Genomic DNA, 14,597 nt, shown 5'->3' on the forward strand with positions numbered 1-14,597 from the left:
TGAAATTTTCCGATCAGATCTGCCTGGCGTGACGCCGACTCGGGTTTGCTCCCGGGATGTAGCGAAGGCCTTGAATACTTGGGAGTATTACCTGTATCTCCTTCGGTCCCTTCTGTCGCCAACGAGGTACGCAACAAAGATCAAGACTATCCACCCCTGAATTTACCGGAAGACCAAATCAGACTGAGAATACTCAACCAGTTTGAGAATCTTAAACGAGATTACTTTGATACGAGTTTCAAATTTTATTGGGAATGAATACCCAAAGAAATTACAAAAAAACATAAAGAAAAATTAATAGTTTGGTTCAATTACGTTGCTTAAACTTATACCGAAAGACGAAATGAAAAATTATCGGTTCAAAAATCTTGCCCGCCGATGTGTGGTGTTACTTGATTAAAAAAATTCAAGTAGCTTGCTTTTCCGAATTGGCGAACTGAACTGAACGAGATTGGTTATGACTGCTGATCAATATATCCACAAAAATTTTGATTGAAAACGAGCTCCAATAAGCATCAATTAAATCATGCCGTGGGAAGACTGAGGACGATATTGATTTACAGTGATTATGAATTCAAAAGATAATTATTTGATTCAATCTCAAGGAAGATTTATAATAGCGAAATTTCTAAAAGAAAAAATTTATCAAAAATCTATTAAACTCGAATGTGTTTGGTTCACCGACGTACAATTTTGTGACCAACAAAATGAGAAAAACGACTAAAAGATTTTAATTTTTCCTTAAATCTAATTTTATGATGTATTAAATTGATTCGATGATGAAATTGCTATATTCCCTCAGCTGACCACGCGATTATTTTATGCCGGGCTTAAGTGTGGTTATGTTCAACGAAAATTTATTCTTTTTCACCCGTTTAGTTGGGCGCCAATGATTTGCTTGACCTTGGTTTGTCGGTCTAAACAGGAATCTTTATTTACGGTTGATGGATAGCTCGTTTCCAATGGATGGTGGCAAAAAAGTGGCTGACTTACGTGTAATGATTTTGTATTACCGGCTTATGGTGACTCAATTGCTGTGAAATGAATAGTCCGGATTTGATGCTCACAACTTCTTTATTATACGCAACAACATGGCTGGGGATTTGCCGGAAGGAATGTGACGGCACCTTTTGTCTCTATTAATTTCCACTGAAGGGTGAGTATCGACTCCCCGAATGTCGCAGGCTTTTAATACCAGCTTTTAATCCCTTTAATTACTTGGTTGTAATTCCGTTCTTGCGAGGGCTGATGAGTGTGGTTCGCTCTGTGTCGAATTCCAAAAAGAAAAGGAAAAATCTGTCTAGCCTCGTGGTCATCACCGATTCTTTTATCGTATATCAGTGTGGCCGTTTTCATAGTGGCTATGTCAATTCGTGTCTATACCGATATGATGGTTCGTGTCTTGAATAACTATTGGTTACGTACATTCATCTGGCGTCAGCCATTCGATCAAGGCCATTTAACACTACTTTGTCTGCTTGATTTTTCTAAGGCTTTTGATTCTGTAAACCACAATTTATTGTGTGGAAATCTAGCTAAGTATTTCAGCTTCAGCAAAACTGCAGTAAAACTCATAGAGCGCTATTTGAGCGACAGGTTTCAAAAGGTGAAAATCGGCAATAATTGTTCTAACCTCGCGCATATATACTCTGGTGTCCCTCAGGGATCCATACTGGGCCCCCTTTTATTTAGCATTTTCACAAATGACATTTTCAACACCTACACTCATGTGCGCTTACACGCTTATGCCGATGATGTGCAGCTGTATGTTTCTAATAAAATTGGATCGATTCAGGATATTTGTCTACAACTTAACGAGGACTTAAGCTCAATATTAGCATGGTCTAGGGAGAATTTACTTTGCCTCAATGCTCAAAAATCTTGTGTAATACCTGTCGCTAAAGATAAATTTTTGGCATTATTTATTGGTGCCAACTAGCTTAAATTAGTTGACAAAGCCGGGAATTTGGGTTTCGTTATTAACTCTATACTTGCGTGTGATGATCATGTTAATGAAGTTGTGAGTAAAATATTTTTTACTCTACGATGTATTAGAGTAACTTCACCTTATGTACCTGTAGCCACTAAGAAAGTTAATTACAAGTTTAATTGTTCCTTATATCACGTACTTTCAAATCGTCTACGGTAAATTAGACTCTCATTCACTCCAAAAATTGAATATCGCCATTAACTCTGCCACAAGGTATGTATTTGGTTTAAAGAAATACGATCATCTCTCATCTATGCGTGAGTCTATACTTGGCTGTGATTTACAAAATTTTCTGAACGCGCGTAATTGCATTTTTATGTTCAAATTATTTTTCACGAAGAGCCCGGATATCTGTACAATAAACTTAAGTTCTCCAAGAGTACACGTTCGTCAGGTCTTATTCGTCCGAGATTTAACTATTTATGCACTTCAAGACTGTTTTTTATTAATGCGGTAAGGCTCTGGAACTCCCTTCCACTGTCCTTGAAGAACGCGTTGCACATAGGCAACTACAAAAAACTCATATTTAACTTTTTTTCTTCCAAGCGCGATCAAGAATAGTGGTTATAAGCTTACCTTTGTTTTGTTTTATTTTAGAATATATGATTTGTAATTCAACGTATACATTACCTTAATCTATATTGTAATATTAATTATTATCTGTACTTTTTATTTTATTTTTTGCAATTTGTTTGTATCATTGTGCAAGTAAAGATTACATCTTAATGCACTAATGTTTTCAATCTAATATTAAATAAATTAAATTAAATTAAATAATATCTTAAATTGATCTCAAACAGTGATTTAAAACATTTTATATAGTTACATAGGCAGTTACTGCTGTACCAAATACAGTCACTTACAAAAATATTTTGCATCGATTTTTTTGCAATATTCAAAATATTTTTCATGGTATTTTTATGTTAATTAAAAAAAATATATAGCTCAGTTTACAACAAAAATCATGTAAATCAAAATTTCATACTTTAGAGAAAGTTGGTTTAAGTTCACCAAATTATCATAAAAATATCAAACATTTTAATCATAATTTTTACAAAAAATTCTATTATGCAGTTTTATAGCCCATTCAATTTAATTCAATAAAGTGTAAAGTTGCTAAAAACTCCCTTGATTTTTTAATTTTTTTTACTGACGATGTTGGGCATTTTCTTCCTTATAACGAATGTTTTTGTGGCAAAAAAAAAAATATATAAAATGTCAACGGGATGTTTTAGCAACTTCAAAATTGCACATACGTATATATTTTTTTAACAAAAAAAAAATACCATGAAAAATATTCTGAATATTGCAAAAAAAAATCTATGCAAAATATTTCTGGGAGTGACCGTATATGCATTTGTACTTGTAGTACAAAAACCATGTTATAACTTAATGAGGATATGTACATACATACATATATGTTTGTCAAATTTTATGTTTGTTTTTGTTGATTGAAAATACTGATTTATCGCCTTAATAAATATGTAAATGAATTAAAATAAATTGTACTTTTTTTTGTTATATCAATCTGATTTAAAATACTATAATAGGATGATCACAGATGTGTTGCACTTTTACCTGAATTTCGGGACAATCCCGGGATCCCGGGATTGTATTTTCAGATCCCGAAAATCCCGGGATCGATAAAACCCGAAAATTGACATCCCTACTAACGACCCGGCGATATGCCCATAAAACATTTGATATTTTTGTTGTATTAATGTCTTGGGCATATCAAACATTATCTGAAACATGTTAACTATAATTAAACTATTTTTTCTTACTTTTTACAGTACAGTTTAAGGAAATTTCAACGTTATGTAAAACCCGTAAGAAAATAGTAAAGTATTTTGTTTGAATTGAAAATCTAGCACAAAACAGTAAAAATTTTGAAAAATCAGGACATTAGCGTACTGATTGAAGAAATATATAAAATCAGTACAAGAGTTGAAAAATCAGTATTGTACTGCTAAAATCAGTATGTCGGGTAACCGTATGGACGAAACACACAAGTTTTAGGTCGAAAAACAGTTTTAGCAACGAAAACATGTTTTCGATCTAAGTCCGAACATGGCATTATTGTTCAAATACAGACTCCCTGAAGAAGGCTCGGGAATCACTGAAACGTGAGGAGGGAGAAGGAAAATTTATTTTCGCTTTTTATTTCAACGGCCGAAGTAGCTCCAACCAGCCAACTAAAACGCTTTAGTTTTTGCAAATCTGACAACTTACCCAAAATATAAACTTTGTACTCGACGCAGTCCTTAATTAAAAAATATATACGTATTCCCTTAAGCTGGAAAAGCTTTTAATTGACAATTGTGTCAAAATTTCAGGGAACAAGACTTTAGACGAGAAAGTTTTCCATTTAAAAGAATAATCTAAATATAATATGCATTTTATACATACTTTTTCGTTCGTAGTAGTATCCAAGTATTCACATACGATAGCTCCAAACATCTGACGATATAATATATTTTAATCTTGATTCCGGATACAGCAACTAAAATACGTCACCAAGCATACGTTGTTTCCTTAGTTTATGCCTCTATTCCTTTTAATTAACCACGCTTTGGATGTTCTGTTTCGCACTGGAGATACACTGAGACATTGTCTTTTAAGTGTTTTTAACTATTGAGGATCCTATCGTTTGCTGTTCATTTTTGAAGTGTTTATTTCTAACTTTTTTAAATCATTGTTTTAAAGTAATTGTTAAGTAGTATGCAGAACTCAGATGAACTACCCGGAACATGAAATAAAACATGTCCAGCGTAAGTATGTATAAAGTATATTTCTTACTTTTTAAATTGTTAGGTCAATATGTATATAATTTTGTTCATACTCGTCAGTATGTAAAAACTGTATTACAATTAGAACTCAGCAAACTCCTTTGCACACTTTTCAGTGCTAGAAATTCGAAGCGCTTCTTCCTCATAGTCATCAAAGTTACTAGTATCGCCAGGACCTTTACACCGGGGAATAAATGGTGCTTCAACTTTTTTCTGAAATATAGCAATCCAGTCCGTAGAGGCAAACCACTTTTGGTTTTTAATATCATTGACACCTGCTTTTAAATTGCCGTAACGCTTTGTTAAATCAACTTGCAATAGATTACGTAACAAGTCCTTCAAGTCGGAACCAAAATGAGAAGGAAATCGCACTTTTCCCGAGACGATTTTTTCATATATTTGAATCGGTTGGTCTGCAAAAAATGGTGGATAGCCAGCAGCCATTTCATACACCAGCACTCCAAGAGCCCACCAGTCGACAGCTTTGTTGTAGCCTTTGGATAATATAATCTCCGGTGCCAAATATTCAGGTGTGCCACACAAAGTCCATGTGCGTCCCTTAACGCGTTTAGCAAATCCAAAGTCAGTGACTTTAAGATATCCTTGTGAATCAATCAATAAGTTCTCCGGTTTAAGGTCTCGATAAATCAGATCAAGATAGTGAAGGTATTCAAAAGCAAGTACAATTTGTGCAGCGTAGAATCTAGAATGGGGCTCTGAAAAACGACCCACTTTACGTAAATGCGAAAACATTTCTCCTCCTGGAACGTATTCCAATACCATATACAAATTGGAGTTATCTTTAAAGTGGTAACGAAGAGAAACCAGGAACGGAAACTGAATAGCTTGGAGAATGCGTTTTTCATTTAAGGTATGCTCCACCTGTTTAAGTTTAACAACTTTTTGTTTATCAAGAATCTTCATAGCGTAATAGTCTTTTGTTGGTTTGTGCTGGACGATCATAACACGCCCAAAAGAACCAGTACCTAAGGTCTTAATACGCTCAAAATCATCCAAACATGCAGTATTAGTGGGGTTTCGACGCCACTTATCTTCAAATTCTTCTTTTGCTTGCTCAAGAAACTCTTTCACCGTCTCAGCAGCGTCTACTTTCTTATTAGATGTAGTTGCGTTATTACCCATTTCTAAGAAGTGAAAAATGTGTTTTAAACGTATTTTCAAAAGCGTGGGTGTGGTTGGTTGCGGCGTCTGGAGTAAATTTTGTTCGATCCAATATATATATTAGAAGCTTCTTTACCAGATCCTTTTGACTTTAAATCTCTTCAAAATGTATGCAATACTTTGCTGACGCTCCGAATATAGCAGCTGGAAGATGATCCAATCAAGTTACACAATTTGCAGTTGTATTGTTTAAGAGTCAATGTAATACGGATTTCGTGTCGAATTTTTATGATACTTTAAAAGTAAGCTTAAAAATGTTCATTGTTTATTTTAGTTTTTTGATGGGATATCTATAAATAGAAAAACGAAAATATCGAAGGTTAAAGAAGAAAATAATTTAAACAGAAACTTTAGGATGCTAATTTTCGCAAGTTTTAAATATCAAATGTTTGCTAACAGTTAACTAATTTTATTCTTTATTGGAGGAGTTTATTGTTTGAATACTTGTAATTTTAATATACAGCGTGGCGACGAATAACTGTTACTCAGGTTTTTTTGAGAAATAAAAGGGTCCTTTATAGATTTTGCGAAAAAAGTAATTTATTGTTAATTTTCCACAGATTTTACTTTAGTTGTATTAATTAGTTTTTAAATTCTAATCCTTATTTACATTTGCCAGCAGCGTAAACTTTGACAGAAAAGTTCATTTGGCACGCAGGTCTTCGTCAGTTAATTTAATCCATATCTTCTGTAACCATAAGCTAATTTTCTTCATTTTTAGTCCCTTATACTCCCCCTTTTGTCCAACATAAGGCATCATACTCAAAAATCGAATAATCTCGGAACTGGTGATTAGGACGGCCATTCATTCGACCAACCTTATACAGTTTTTTGTCTTTTTTTGTATTTTTTTATACATAGCCTAAGAAAAATACACCTGAAAAAGACTTGCGTGCCAAATGAACTTTTCTCTCAAAGTTTTAAACTACTGACAAATGTAAATAAAGATTAAAATTTAAAAAATAATTAATACAACTAAAGTAAAATCTGTGAAAAATTAACAATAAAATACTTTTTTCGCAAAATCTATAAAGGACCCTTTTATTTCTCAAAAAACCGGGGTAACAGCTATTCGTCGCCACGCTGTAAAAACAAACCAAAGTTCATAAAATTTTAAAGTCTCACAGTTTACCGTGCAGGACAAGTTAGGTGGACAAGATTTTTTTACGGATATTTTTTGCGGTATATTAAAAATGGCGATTTCCGAAATACTGTCCGTTTTTCAGATTAGTTTTCGTTTGCGAATTAATGCGAATTTTACAAAATTTTTGGTTGCTGAAATTCTGAAAGCACTATTTTCCGTCACCACAAATGTGAAAAACATGGTGCGGTACACTTTTGTTTACACCTACTGCGAAAAAAGTGCATTTTTTAAGAAACAAACAAGTATTTAAGTTCATTTCTTTTAGGGACGGTGCACATTAGAGCGACACGATACGCGATACGACACGAAAGCGACATCGACATACAAAGTACGTGGGAATTGGTAGGGAGTAATGAAAACTATGCATACATGCACGACGGCGACACGGTTTGCTATCACACCGCATATGGTATCGCTCTAATGTGCACTGCGCGCATGACGATGTCGCTTTCATATCTTATCGCGTATCGTATCGCATATCGTATCGCTCTAATGTGCACCGTGCCTTAGAGTAATTTTCTTGTAAATCGAACAGTTGTTATCTTATAATTAAAAATCTGGTCTAATTTGGAAAAATCCAAGCAGTTATACGATAATATTTGCGCAAAATGCGACGAACAATTTCGATGCATCTAACGGTTTTTAAAAACCTGTAAAATTTTCATGTTCCCTTCTTAGCCTTTTCACAGGGCGTCGTGCTCTTTTCTCAGTAGGTTGCGCTAAGATCCGGCAAAAGTCCTGCCTTTTCTGCCCTCAAATAAACGTGAGGGTGAAAGTTGCACGGTTGATTTTTAATTTGCGCTTGTAAAAATAAAATTATTTTCCGTATCAGAAATAAGTGTTTTCCTATGAAATTAATAAAAGACTTACAGTGCAAGTGAATAATTCAGTTTTAATAAGTTCTATAAATGAAATTCTTATGGAGTGCCATATTTCCTGTTTCATTCTCATATGAAGAACGGAACATTTTCTCAGGTTTCAGAGCAACGTAAAGCAAGAGTTCCCATATAAAAGGGCAAAAGTTATTTTGAGAAAAGAAAGCGCTATGAGACTTAACTGTCGTCACTGATGTTAATTTTAGCTTTACAATTGAATAGTAAATGGAGGGACCTACAGCTTTCCACCGTCTCTGAATAAAATAATGGATTTTATGAGAAGCTTTTTCATGGCAGAAATAAATTCGGGGGTTTGCCATAGCCTGGCGAGGGGCGACCGCCGCGCAGTGTGCTTTTTGAGCACTCCATGCGAATTAATCGCACCGCTTTCACACCGCAACGTTTTGATATGAAACAAAATGGTTTTGCCTGCCAATGTGTACCCCTGCATTTGAAAAGCGCATTCTATATTGCATTTTTTATGATTTGCTTGCAGTTGTGCATCCTTCACACACTTTATCTCATTCTAACAACAAGTGCGTTTTAGTGATATTCAAAACCTTTAATTTGAGCCAAGGTAGAAGTCTCCAGGCCCTTTGAGTAAAAACTCGTACAGAAATTTTGAAATTTGGTCAAAAATCGTTATAACTTGGACGTCAGAGGGACTTAAAATTTCTTCCATGGCTCAAATTAAGGATGTTGAATAGTACTAAAACGTACTTGTTGTCCGAGTGATATAAAATTTTGAAAATGATGTACAGCTGCATGTGAATAAAAAAAGCAATAAATAATGCATTTTTTTAATTAAGGTGTTCAAATATTTTTTTATTTTTTTTTCAATTTACAAACAGTGGAATCGTGTTTCTAATTTCAAAATCTATAATATTAGTGTAATAAAACATATCAACAATTTTTTCGGAATAAATCTGTAAATCTAAAATGTAAAATTACCCCATCCATCCCATATCTGAAAAAAATATTCAAAGGTCGCAAAAATTGGTTTTTTGCTTTTTCAGCCAAACTGTAAGGCGTATCATAATGTAGATTATACAATTCTTTATAAAAACTGTTGTTCAAAGGTCGCATAAACTGGTTTTTTGCTTTTTCAGCCAAACTTTAAGGCGTACCATAATGTAGATTATACAATTCTCTATAAAAACTGTTGACACTTTTGCTCCTAAGAACTACTATTTCTAAGATATAGCGATTCAAAATTTTAGTAAAAGGTGTGTTCTCCTTAGAATGCAAATGATCAATTTATTATTAAATTTAGATGAGGGTTGTATTGTATTTATAAAATATCCTTATTTGATTCCCAAGAATGTTAATGGAAGTTAAAAAGTTCTTTCATGTTAATATTTGTACCGAAATAGATTTGTTTTTATTGTGCAAAATGGTGGATAAATCAGCTTATTAAGCTGGGATCACACGATTTACACATTTTGCTAAAAAATTTGTCAAATTCATAGACAAACCGTGTGAACGCTAAATTTCATTTGCCATTTATTAGAAAAGTCAAATATTTTCCTACTTGTGGCAAATCAAAAATAACTCTGGTGGCCAAATCATATGAACGCAATGCTGCTACATAAGCCAAATAAAAATCACGCAAATTACCAAATATTTGATTTGCCACTTGATGACAAATGCCAGTGACGAATATACAAATATTGTTGAGCGGTATTGCCATTTTGTTAAATTGTTTGTGCTTGTGAAGCTTTGTATTTTTCTATTTTGGTTAAATTTTTAAAAGTAATTTAATATTCGTAACCGAAAAACTTTCGAAAAATATCACGTTATTTGAAAACAATAATTTCAAAATATTTGTTCAAACTGAACATTTGAAAACATGTACATATTCGGCAATAGTTGAGTGTGTAGAGAAGCGTGCGGTTATTTGTAAGCTTTCATGAGGTCCCAGGTTTGTATGCCGGCAGACGAACATATTTAAAAAGTATTCACAAAAATATATTTAATTGCTGAATATAATTAACTATGAAAAAGCATATGTGAAGTTCAGAATGCAAAATTTCAGAAAACCAAACGGAAAAGCATTCGTTTCCCAACCATGCGTGGCACTTTTCTATGCACTTTTCTTTCAGAAATCCATTTCCGGATTCTTCGCTGGCTCAGACTACATATACATTAGACTGCATCACCAAAAAAGCTGCGTTTTTTCAGCCGGGATTACAAAATTTATTATATTTTAAGACGCCCACCAAAATATTTCGGAAAAATATTAAGATTTACGTGAGCTGGACCGATTTGAAACTTCCTCCAAAAAATGGAGGTTCTTACGAATAAAAATAATTTCTTAAAGAACTTTTTGAAAAAAGTCCCCTCGGATGACAAAACAGATTAAGCTTAAAAAATATAATTAACCAAAAACAAAAATATTTAAGTAATTTGCTTTATGATTAATTAACACTATGAGTAAAATGAGTAATCAACATTTCAAAGTACCCTTTAAATATAAAGTAGTTGAAGTTCCTTGATACTTCGAAAACAACATTTCTGTTTGCAAAAATTAAAATAAAATTTTTTTTCTCATACAGATTGTAAAAAGGATAAGCATTTTCCAAAGCAAACTCTTTTAACGAGCAAAATTCATTTTTTTGAGTAATCATATTTTATTTAACTCGATTAATCATCGTTTTGAGTAATCAAAATCTTGATTAACCAACTTGCTTGAGTAATCGAATAATCGCACAGCCCTAATATACAGATTACACGGTGCTACAAAAAAGAAGTCATGAAATACACCCGAAACAAAACCTAGTGTAGGTTGTAGGTATGGTCGAGTTCAACCTGTAAGTAGGTCCCGTATAGTTCCTGAACCCTTCAATTTTGTTTAGCCGTTATTTTCGTACTTGATGCACTTATCTATTAATAGCTTGACTATTTTCCATTCGATTTTATAACAAACATTACTCCCCCTGATATATAGCTAGCCTTGAGTTTTTTAAAATTACCGCTATGTGGGTGGAGTACGTGGTTTTTGTCTGATTTCAAAAAAAATCGGTGCTTAAGGAGGCCTAGCTCAATGTGCATATCAAATTTGGTCGAGATCGGTCAAGTAGTTTTTGAGATACGCATATATGATACATGTGGGCGGTCCCAAGCACATTTTCCAAAAATTTTATGAAAAACCATTTTTTTTCTTAAGAGTCACTGTATATATTTTTCATAATGAGAGATAGTCAGATTTATAAATTGCAGAAACAACAAAACCGAGCTATGAGATTCATTCTTACTAAACGCTATGACACCCCTATCAGAGATATGCTATCTACTCTAAACTGGCTGAGCATTGAACAACAGCTGTTTTACTATACAATGAAATTTATCAAGAATATTATAGATGGCAACTTACCCGATTACTTTAAAAGCAAGATTAAGTATGTCAATAATGTACATTCCATTAATACTCGTAATAGAAATGACTTTAATCTACCTTCTTACAAAACCGAAGCAGATAAATGTAACTTGTATTACAAAGGATTAAAATGTTATAATGAATTGTCAAATGAGGTTAAATCCAGCAATATGAATGAATTCAAAAAAAAATTGTTTAATTATTGTAGGAGCCTTCCAATTTAGTGATACATGGGCAATCTTCCGGACTACCAGTCGCAATGCACCTACATACAAAGTATACTGTTTCCCCACGCCAACATGGTTATACCGTACCCAAACGCATCCGTAAGGTAGCCGAAGCTCATCCCGAAACGCATCACTAGATCGAATTCAGTGCATCGCCGTTTTGGATGCTTGCTTCGCAATTCATATGCATAAACGGCCTTTATATCATAGCATGTATTGATACGATTCGCAATTTGGCCACATTTTCATCACTAAAATTGGTTGCTCATATTAGTAGCTTATACTGTATATTTTAGGTTAGGCTATAAGAGTATATTTTAAGAATTGTGTATAAACTAGGCTTAATAAGCTGTAAGAAATAAATAAAATAAAATAAATAAAAATATATAAATTTTGAGTAAATAGTGATAAACCCCTTAGCCACACTGCTCAAAAAATCTGCACGTCCGGTACATACACACATATAAATTCAAGGCCGTATTTTTGCTTAAATTGCTTAACTTCTACAATTTTTATGCAATTGCATTGGATGAGGCATCAATTCATTCAAAAATAAATGTTCTTTTAGATAAATACCACATATTTGGCAACTTTCATACACATTTTTGAAATTAGCGATGCTCAATGTTCAAAAAATGAAGAAAATAGGGGCCCATTAATATTTAACCGATGAAAACTCCCAACAAGCTGAGTCCAACAATATATTGTTATACATCGTTTTAAAGGTACATAAATCCTCTTTAAAAAATTTGTTCGATTTTTAAAATCGGATAGAAAATAGTCAAGCTATTAATAGATAAGTGCATCAAGTACGAAAATAACGTTTTTGTTTTGGTATAAAAAAATGGAGGGTTTAGGAACTATACGGGACCTATTTTCATGTCGTACTCGACCATACCTACAACCTACACAAGGTTTTGTTTCGGGTGTATTTCATGACTTTTTTTTGTAGCACCGTGTTATTAAAGCGATCTAAATTACACTATGTGACAAAAGAAAAATGCATATACTTTTTTTCGAGGTTCACACGTGTTGTAGGACTAATCAAGCAGAAAACTTTGCATTCTGAGAATTTTAAATACACCCTCAAAATCTGGGTTTAAGGTAAAAAAACGCGTTTTTCATAGTTCCAAGCATAGGTATACTTGCTTCTAACTTTATTTATGTTTACCCGCTGAAAAATACCTATATCTTAAAAAAGGCGAAGGAATCTTTCAGAGTATACCCAAAATTTTATATTCTTAAGTTTTTTCATTTTAAATTACGTCTTGTCCGACTATTATACATAAATACATACATACTAGTATACATAAATACATATCGCTAGCTTAGAGTGAAATGTTGCTAAGTCCACTTTTTATGAAAAATTAGTTTTTGATGCAGGAAGCAAGGAAAACTGAAAATGCACCGTTTCTGAAAGGATCTAACTACTTGTTGTATTTCTACCCGTTTTATTCCGTGATGTGCAAAATTGCTAAGTCCAAAGTAGTCACAGAAAATTTGATAAGTCCAAAAAAAAATGAATATTTTTTTTAACGCTATCGAATTCGATTTGTATTAAGGGTTTACAACAAGAAAATCCTGGTCAATTTCAAGGTTAGCAATTACTATTATTATTTTTGATTATTTATGTACATATGTATGTATTTATATGTATTTATAAAAGGTAACCATGTCCTTCGAAGGTGATAGCAACCCTATTGACGAGTACGGCATTGAATCGGATGATGGAGTATTTGGTCTTGTCCCTTATGGCTTTAATAGTGATTCCGAGGACTCTTTTGAGCTACCAAACAAAACAAGGAAACGTAGGAAGAGGGTACAAGTTCAAAACTTTAAGTGATTTTCGGAAAAAAATAAAAAGTTAAGAGAAAATGGCAAAACTTATTATGGAAAACAAAAAGGTGATAATTCTTGGAACTATGAAAAAGTAAAACAGCCACGAATCATGAAAGAAAGATGTCGGTGTGTAAAAAGTAGCTATGGTACAACAATGAAATGCTTAGAGGTGAGTGATGAAAATAGACAAAAGATTTTCAAAGAATTCTGGCGGATGAATTGGCATCAAAAAAAAGTTTATGTTAGCACTTTGATCGATATTGATAAACCGTTACGGTCCCGAAATAGAAAAGACACGTCAGAATCAAGAAGAAAAAATTCTTTGAGATATCACTTTAAACTGGGCAATAAAACCGTACGCGTGTGTAAAACCTTCTTTATAAACACATTAAATATTGGAAGAGGTTCGGTTAACAATTGGTTAAATAAACCTATCGCTTTAAATACACATTCGAAGAAGAAGCAAAATCAAAATTCTGTTGAAGAAAGAGAATGCCTCAATTCATTTTTCGGTTCCCTTCCTGTAATGGAGTCTCATTATTGCCGAGCCGCCACTACGAAAAAATACCTCTTGCCAGAATATCACTCTAAAAATCAAATTTATGACATTTATGTTAAGGATTGGTGCAAAGCCCATAAGGTGAAGCCACTTTCGATTTTCGTTTTTCATAGAGAATTTGACACTAGAAATTTGAGCCTATTTTTACCAAAAAAGGATCAATGCGAAATATGTGCACGTTATTCTGCCGGCTGCTTGTCACAAAAAGAATACGCTCTCCACCAAGAAAAAAAAGAAGAAGCCAGGAATGAGAAAATCAAAGTTAAAAATAATGAACCAAATGTATTCACGGTTGATCTTCAAGCAGTTTTAATGTCCCCAAAATCGCAAGTCAGTAGTCAATATTATCGCACAAAGTAACAAGTCCACAATTTGGTTTTTTATAATCTCATAAATAAGGACGGATTCTGCTTCTTATGGAATGAAGTTGAAGGCGGATTAAGTGCTGAAGAATTTGCGAGCATATGGACTTACTTTCTTGCTGAAAAGGTTATACCAAATCTCGTTGGCGATAAAAATAAGATAATTTTTTATACTGATGGATGCACGTATCAAAATCGCAACTGCATCATGAGCAATGCCTTACTAAACACAGCAATGAAATATAATGTTATAA

At 33.3% G+C, this 14,597-nt stretch overlaps 1 protein-coding gene across 2 annotated transcripts in view; it reads right to left on the reverse strand.

Annotated features, from left to right (window-relative positions):
• Positions 1-4,441: 4,441 nt before the first annotated feature.
• Positions 4,442-14,597, reverse strand: part of LOC118735061 (cAMP-dependent protein kinase catalytic subunit 1) — a 72,973-nt gene continuing 62,817 nt past the window's right edge. For both annotated transcript variants that reach the window (XM_036464658.1, XM_036464660.1), the window contains exon 2: positions 4,442-6,251. In XM_036464658.1, the coding sequence (XP_036320551.1) occupies positions 4,861-5,922 (1,062 nt within the window). In that variant the 5' untranslated portion in view covers positions 5,923-6,251 and the 3' untranslated portion in view covers positions 4,442-4,860. The remainder of the gene's footprint in view (positions 6,252-14,597) is intronic.

The sequence above is a fragment of the Rhagoletis pomonella genome, unplaced genomic scaffold, assembly GCF_013731165.1.
Source record: "Rhagoletis pomonella isolate Grant_MI unplaced genomic scaffold, Rhpom_1.0 Rhpom_scaffold_00003, whole genome shotgun sequence".
Taxonomy (NCBI): Eukaryota; Metazoa; Arthropoda; class Insecta; order Diptera; family Tephritidae; genus Rhagoletis; species Rhagoletis pomonella.